This window comes from Lithobates pipiens, unplaced genomic scaffold (assembly GCF_037356315.1).
Source record: "Lithobates pipiens isolate NorthernLeopardFrog02 unplaced genomic scaffold, aLitPip1_a1.2 Scaffold_8, whole genome shotgun sequence".
NCBI classification, from domain to species: domain Eukaryota; kingdom Metazoa; phylum Chordata; class Amphibia; order Anura; family Ranidae; genus Lithobates; species Lithobates pipiens.
Genome location: NW_027507903.1, coordinates 668543740 through 668551359, shown reverse-complemented (window position 1 = coordinate 668551359; position 7620 = coordinate 668543740). Strand labels below are relative to the sequence as shown.

General features: G+C 43.1%; 1 protein-coding gene across 1 annotated transcript; it reads right to left on the bottom strand.

The window, feature by feature from the left end:
• Nucleotides 1-3700: 3700 nt before the first annotated feature.
• Nucleotides 3701-7047, bottom strand: LOC143964268 (E3 ubiquitin-protein ligase TRIM39-like). The gene has a single exon (XM_077473973.1). It carries the CDS (start codon nt 7045-7047, stop codon nt 5458-5460), a length of 1590 nt encoding a protein of 529 aa, XP_077330099.1. The 3' UTR covers nt 3701-5457.
• Between the last annotated feature and the right edge of the window lie 573 nt (nt 7048-7620).

The window sequence follows — 7620 nt, the reverse complement described above, 5'->3', positions numbered from 1 at the left end:
CGTAACAATAGGTAAGATGGAACACAAATACGCGGCTTACGCGGACGATATATTGTTTTATGTACAACAACCACTGATCACCCTCCCCAATCTTATGTCTGAGTTTTCGGCCTATGGTGCGGTGTCCAATTTTAAAATTAATATGTCCAAGTCGGAAATGTTAAACATCTCTGTCCCCGCCAGACAGGTGTCTCACCTGAAAAAAAATTATCCCTTTACCTGGCAGTTGAGCTCCATGAAATATTTGGGCATTCAGCTTACGCCCTCCCTATCGTCCCTATTCCGCGCTAACTTTCTGCCTCTGCTCAACACACTTAGGTCAGATATCCAAAAGTGGTCCCAGCTACGACATTCTTGGCTGGGCAGAATTGGACTGGTTAAGATGAATTTGCTGCCCAGGGTACTCTTCATGCTTCAGATGGTCCCGTTTGGGATACCGGTGGGATTGTTTACAACCTTGACATCTTTGGTGTACCGGTACATATGGAATAGGAAAAGACCCAGACTGAGTAGATCTCTCCTCATCCGCCCTAAATGTAAAGGGGGTTTAGCCGTGCCAGACTTTAAGCTTTACTACAGAGCCATTGTGCTGACTAGGCTCTCTGATTTAAAATATTGCAAAGCCACGAAACTCTGGGTAGACTTAGAAACGGACCTCTGTGGAGCTGAACCTTCCACACTGATGTGGATCCCAAGGAAGTTCCGAACTCTCTTGCCTACCACGTCACCGCTAACACGCTCCTCCTTGATGGTATGGGACTCTATCTGTAAGATGTATGGATGGCTGTATAACTCCCCCCTGATGCCCTTGGTGGGTCATGATTTCTTCCCTCCGGGCAACATGGACCCTCAGATTCACCCGTGGCGGCTGGGCACTAACACATGCCTTCATCATTTCACCGGCCCATCCGGCGTTATACCACTTTCTTCCATCATGGGTGACTCCCCCATATCCTACATGGATCGCTGGAAACATCATCAACTATTTAACTTTGTCCACATGCTCCCGAAGCCCTTGTGTTCCTTGGCAGAGCTCACACCTGTGGAAACCGCTTTCGCCGACCCTGACCCGATTGAGAGGCCGGTTTCATACTTTTATCAGGCATTGTTGTCCCTCACTTCTATTGGTACTCCCTCATTTCTACGGTACTGGGAAAGGGAACTGCATTCGGATTTATCTCCGTCCCAGCAGTCACAAATCTTAACCCTGGCTCATACCTCCTCTGGATCCTCTAAAGCATCGGAAATGGCGTATAAACTTCTGGCCAGATGGCACTACACACTGGTTGTTTTACACAGGTTTTCTCCTCAGTCCTCCCCACTGTGCTGGCTGGAGTGTGGAGAGGTAGCCACTCATGCTCATATTTGGTGGTACTGCCCACGGATCCGCCCATTCTGGCTGGCGATTTTATATACGATTAAGGAAATCCAGGGGTGGGAGGTCCCTAACGACCCGTGGTATGTTCTGTTCCATTGCACGGGGAAGCCGACGGGCCCCTATAAAAGGTCGATTACACCACACCTTCTAAACGCTGCCAAAACCCTCATCCCTCAGTTTTGGAAGCTGAGGACGATCCCCACGCTCCGGCGTTGGTTACTCAACGTGGATACCACATATTACATGGAGGACATGACTCTCTCCCTCCGGGGTAAATCTGAGCTGGCGACGAAGATCTGGGCCTGTTGGGTTGCCTTTAAATATTCGTCTAGTTATGCAGCCATAATGTCTCAACCAATGTGATGTGATCATAGTTCTTGTTCTTGCGATCTCAACTGTATCTTTGAAATTGTTTATCAGAGGTTGGTCTGCCTTCCTTCCCCCCCTCCCGCTCCCACATCCCCCCTTGTTTCTCTTTTTCTCTTTCTTCCTGTTTCTTTTTCCTTTTCTTTACCTTTCCTCCTTCTCTGTCTACTGTATTCTCTCTTTTATAATGGAAGAGGTGGGTGTATTTGACTGTTTCATTGTAACTACCGTTGTAATAATGCTGCCCCTGATATTGGTTTATGTATTGATTGTTATGCTGTGTACACGCTTCTCTTCTTCAATAAACATTAATTATAAAAAAAAAAAAAAAAAAAAAAATGTACCAGTTCAAAATTACAAACAGATTCTACTTAAAAACAAACCTACACAGTCCCTGTCTTTTTGCACCGCCTGTATACTGCTGTTCTGAGTATATAGGGCCTGGGGGCCCTGCACCTTTCCTTTTTTAAATTTGGGTACAGGGTTCCCCTTTATATCCGTACAAGCCCCAAAGGGGCTGGTAATGGACAGGGGGGGCTACCCATGCAATTTTTCCCAATAATATTCATCCATATTGCCGGAACCAGAACCAAGCAGTTTTAAATTACCTTTTTTCCGTTAGAAATGTCATTTTGTGCAGGTACTGTACTAAACACGGGAAACACGTGCCACTTCACAGACATACTATAGACACCCCCCCCCGGCAATATATTTAAAGGAATATTTAAGTTTTTTTCACATTAAGTGTCATTAGTGCCGTTTTTAAAACTTTTTTTTTGCATTGATACATGTCCCCTGGGGCAGGAGCCGGGTCACCAAACACTCTTTAGGACAATAACTTGCATATTAGCCTTTAAAATTAGCACTTTTGATTTCGAACGTTCGAGTCCCACAGACGATAATGGGGTTCTAAAGTTTGTGCAAATTTTCGGTCCATTTGCAGGTTCTGGTGCGAACCGAATCGGGGGGGGGGGGGGGTTGTTCGGCTCATCCCTAACCATAAAACAGCTATTGCCTCAGAACCTGTCCTAAGATGGCAATGTGAATGTTAATTTGTCCGCTGGTGGAGATTGTATCCAGGAACTTTTGGCTGATGGCATTACCGCAGTGAGCAGGGGGAACTGCTAAAGTCTGTGTCCGGAAGTCCTCACCTATGGAAACATGACATCCATATTCCGAGAGCAGGAGATGATGTCACAAAGCTGCGCCGGGCATCCCAGCTGTGATAGCCAGAAAGCCGGAGGAGTCAAACCAGGGCCGAGCCTGATGTCCAAGCTTCAGAAGCCGATGATGACGTCCTGAGGCTGTGCCAAGATTGGGCAAGACTGGGGATGAGCCGCTGAAGATGATGTCTGGTGGAACACACACCAGAGTATATGAGGGTCACCATGACAACGCGTTTAACGTGCATAAGCTTTCTCAAGTCACGTGACAGTCATCACAATAACATATTCTAAAAGCTAAAAAACGGAAGAGAAGGGGGAAAAAATGATTTAAATGCATATGCAAAAAAATCTCAGGTTACTTAATACCACCTCCATCTTGATGCTCAGCTTTTTTGGAGCACATCCACAGATTTAACACTTTCATGTTTATATTCTTAAATATGGTATGAAATCCATCAAGGCATCATGAAAATTTTTTTTTTTAAAATAACTAATAAAAATTTGCTAGGCATTACTAGTAAAAAAAAAATCATATATCACATACACTAAAGAATAAAATGATAAAGATAAACAAGAAAAAGGGAAAGAAAGTATAACTAAAGTATATAATATATATTACATGAAACATTGTACATATAAAAAATATACAATATATATATTATTTGATAAATTCTAGATATAATAAAATGTAAGGATTCAGAACTAGAAACATATTTATGTACCGACTGCAATAAATGATAATGGTAATAAGAATAATGATAATAAAAATAATAAATTCACAAAAACCAGCATGAAATTACATTAAGGGAAAGATCTAAGTTGTCATTTTACACTATGTGTATTGAGTTCCTTGTTGAGACCATTGGGGAATAGCGTATTAGGCTTGGAGATACAAAAGGTTTCCCTCTTGCATAACAGGGAATATCTTTCGTTATTTGTTAAGGTAATATCCAAAATTACACTCAATGGCAAGGACCTCTAGACATGTGTAGTCTTTATTGTGACATGAAAGAAAGGGTCGAGGCATTCTGTGCTTATCACATCCACCCTTAATAAACCTTCATTGTACTCCCACCCATTTATGCGGTGTACATTTAGTTCGACCTATATATAGAAGGTATACGTATAAAAGGTTTCACAGGCAACATAAAAAGTACACCACTTATTCGGAAGAGAACGCATAATAAACTATTTGATAGTATAGGTCTTTATATCCTTGTTGGAAAAATTGGACCTACCATGAGAAATAAACTGGCAGGTCAAACAATGTCTTTTGCGGAATCGGAAGATCCTAGTCCTCTGGTCAAAATGGGACTGGACTTTCTGAGGGTATTAGTGTTTTTTGAGGGCTCTAGCCCTTGTGAGCATAATTTGGGGGGGGGGGTGGTGGCAACAAAGGCGCTAGCTTGGAAAGCTAATTGTAAGATATTCCAATGTTTACAGATTATGTGAGTAATCATCCTATGTTCATCATTATAACCCCGGTGACAAATCTAAGTGTATTATGTTCAACTTGTTTAGTTCTATTGTTTATGGTGCTACAAGAGGGGTACAGATCCTTTTTAAATGCTTTCTCTACTAAGCCAGAATAGCCCTTTTCCTTGAATTTTCCAATGAGAGCCTGACCTGGTCTCTCATAGTCCTCCATTTTAGAGCAATTTTAATGCAATTTATGAAACTGACCCCCTGGTATGTTGTTCCACCATGAGGGGTCGTGGCAAATAGAATAGTGTAAGTAAGAGTTGCCACCTGTCAGTTTACAGTGATTGCTTGAAATGTTTCTATCATGCTTATGGGCCAACTCAAGGTGCAAGAAGGCCAGCCAATCTGGATCCAGGACGTGCGTAAATTTTAAGCCCAGTTGGTTATCATTGCAACAAACCCCAAAAGAGGAGAACTGTTACACATCCTCGCTCCAAATGAGAAGTACATGATCGATGTATCTGCCATAGTACACTATGTACCTGGCAAAAGGGGTTGTGACTCCAAATGTCTCACTCCTCCCAGCAGCCCATTGCAATGTTGGCATAGCGCGGTACAAAGTTCACCCCCCTAGCCGTGCCTTGTAGTTGGAGGTAGAATTGATCCAGGAAAGTAAAATAATTATGCTGTAAACAAAATTCTGCACCCTCAATTCAAAATTGTGATAGTGGGACTGCAACTGTTCAACATTTTCCCATTGTCAGTGGACACTTCCTGTCCTGCTGACAACATTTAACCAGACAGGAACAAGACACAGACATACAAGAATGAGGGGTTCTAATACTCTATCCAAAACAAAGAAAAAGATTTTGGCTGAAAATATGATATCTTCTTAGCACAGATTGCATAAAATTGGAGGGAGGAAAGAGAGAAGAGTTGACCACATCCTATCCCATCACAGTGACCACATTCCACCCACTGAAAGGAGAAATGTTATTCCTTTATTTTGTTATAGTGGAAAAGGACACCTGTTGAAGCCACACCCATTGCTTTATTCTACTGGCTCAGTAGTACACTAATACCATCCCTCCTCCCTGTGACATCATCAGTCTCTAGGTGTAGTACTCACATCTCCCAATTCCCTCCACGTATCTTTATAAAACCTCCCACTACACATAACCCAGCATGGAGGGGCTCAGTGAAGGTGGTGGTGAAGGTGTGGAGATGTCGGATCGGGTCACACAAATCATAAAAGGAGATCCGCCCGACCTCATAATTCAGACATACCCCGACTCTGTTACTGGAGATGTCGGTGAGTAAGATGATCTTATTACTGTCATGTACCACTGAATACTGATTACCTTTTCTGTGCAAACCCCAGGACTTGTTATTCCATCCGATCCCTGACTGCCCTCCTCTCCTGTCTATACTGGGGTAACATATTCCGACTATCCATTGATCTGATCCCCTGACATCCACTCCCCAGTAATGTCGCCCTGAGGAGAAACTCCGACTGCTCAACACCTGAGAATAAAACTGAAATCTCTCTGGTGTTTTGGGGCGATTCTGGTACCTATCTGACCAGAATATAGTTTTCCTGTCATCTGATATATGTAGATAATTATTAGCCGTGTTTACTTCCAGTAATATATCTTCAGCTTCCTGTATAGGGAAGTATATATTTACCCCTCTTATTATATCAGATAATGTGTGTAATGTGTGTGATATCCCAGACATATCCAAACCCCCACCATCATGGAGGAGTTTATCATGTCTCTCTCTGTCCTCAACATCTCCATCCTCAGTATCACACAAGTCACCTGTGTCTGATTCCTGTAAGACAGTCAGTGGATCCGTCACGTTACACAGCTCCTCAATGTGACGCAACTTCCTGGACAGATCTCCCTTCTTTATTTCCAGATCCCGAATCAAATCCAATGTGGAGAGAGAGACCTGCTCTGCCCACCCAGAGATCTCCTTTAGAACTCTCTTTTCCAGGTCTTCCAGACGTCTCCTGAGATCTCTAAACAGGACAGTGACTCTCTCAGTGTCACCAGCTGCTTTGTCTTCTACTTTCCTCCTGTGTTCCTGCAGAATCTGGACTATTTCCTCCGTTTCCTCTCTCTTTGTCAGAAGTTTCTGCAGAACAATGATCAGTGTCTCCTTCTTCTTCTCAGACGCCTCATCCAGTGACTCCAACTTATGTCCTTTATGTCCTCCAATCATAGAACAAGACACACAGATACAGGTATCATCCACAGTGCAGTAATAGTTCAGGATCTTCTTATGGACGGAGCATTTCCTGCTCTCCATGGACAAGGTGGGGTCACATAAGACGTGTTCTGGGGACTTTTTGTGGACTCTCAGGTGTTTATCACACAGACAAACCTCACAGTGTAGACAGGATCTAACAGCAGGTACAGGAGAGTCCACACAGTAAGTACAGAAGACCCCGGACTCCTCCTGACCTGCCTGAGCAGATAGGAAATTCTCCACTATGTTATGTAGTTTCATGTTCCTGTGCACTGCAGGACGAAACCTGAACTTCCCCTTGCATTCAGGACAGGAATATCCTCCAGACCCCTCCTGTGTATCCAGCACACGATCAATACAGACCCGGCAGAAGTTGTGTCCACATTTCAGGTTTACAGGATCTGTATAAATGTTTAGACAGACGGAACATTCCAGCTCAGCTCTCAGATTAGCAGACTCCATCACTCAATGTAAGAAATGACAGTGAAGGTTTCTGACTCCGGGAAAGAATAGATTGGGTTGATTACATTCTCCTGCACAGGGTGTGGCTGAGCCATATCTGTGATATTTGACCAGAGATCAGAGTACAGAGGAGGGAGGTTTTTTTCTCACAGTAATAATGATAATCATATCTCCCAACATTAGAGATAAAGATGAGTGTAGAGAACAAATGCAGCACTAAGATGAAAGGTGGATTGGGCTGCATCACGTTGAATAAAAGTATGGTTATATACAGAGTCTAAATCTGCTCACACTATACACTGCACGCATATTCTTTAACCCCTGTACTCCCCAAAAAAAGATTTAAAAGCTAAGATTGCCTTTTTAAAATTCCATCATGCCTATGTACTAATATACAATAAATGTACCTCTGTTGCAGCAAAGAAAAATGTTGCCTCAGCCTCCAGTGTCTCTTCCACAACTTCCTGGTATTCATCCTTTGAGACATGAAAATTGTTAGAAGTTCTTCAGCAGCTGACCTCATTAACACACACCTTGTACCCCCCCCCCCCCTACACCCCCAGAAGTTTGCTC

Excerpts from the sequence above, each read along its gene's own strand:
- LOC143964268 (XM_077473973.1), bottom strand. The coding sequence starts at position 7,047 with ATGGAGTCTGCTAATCTGAGAGCTGAGCTGGAATGTTCCGTCTGTCTA.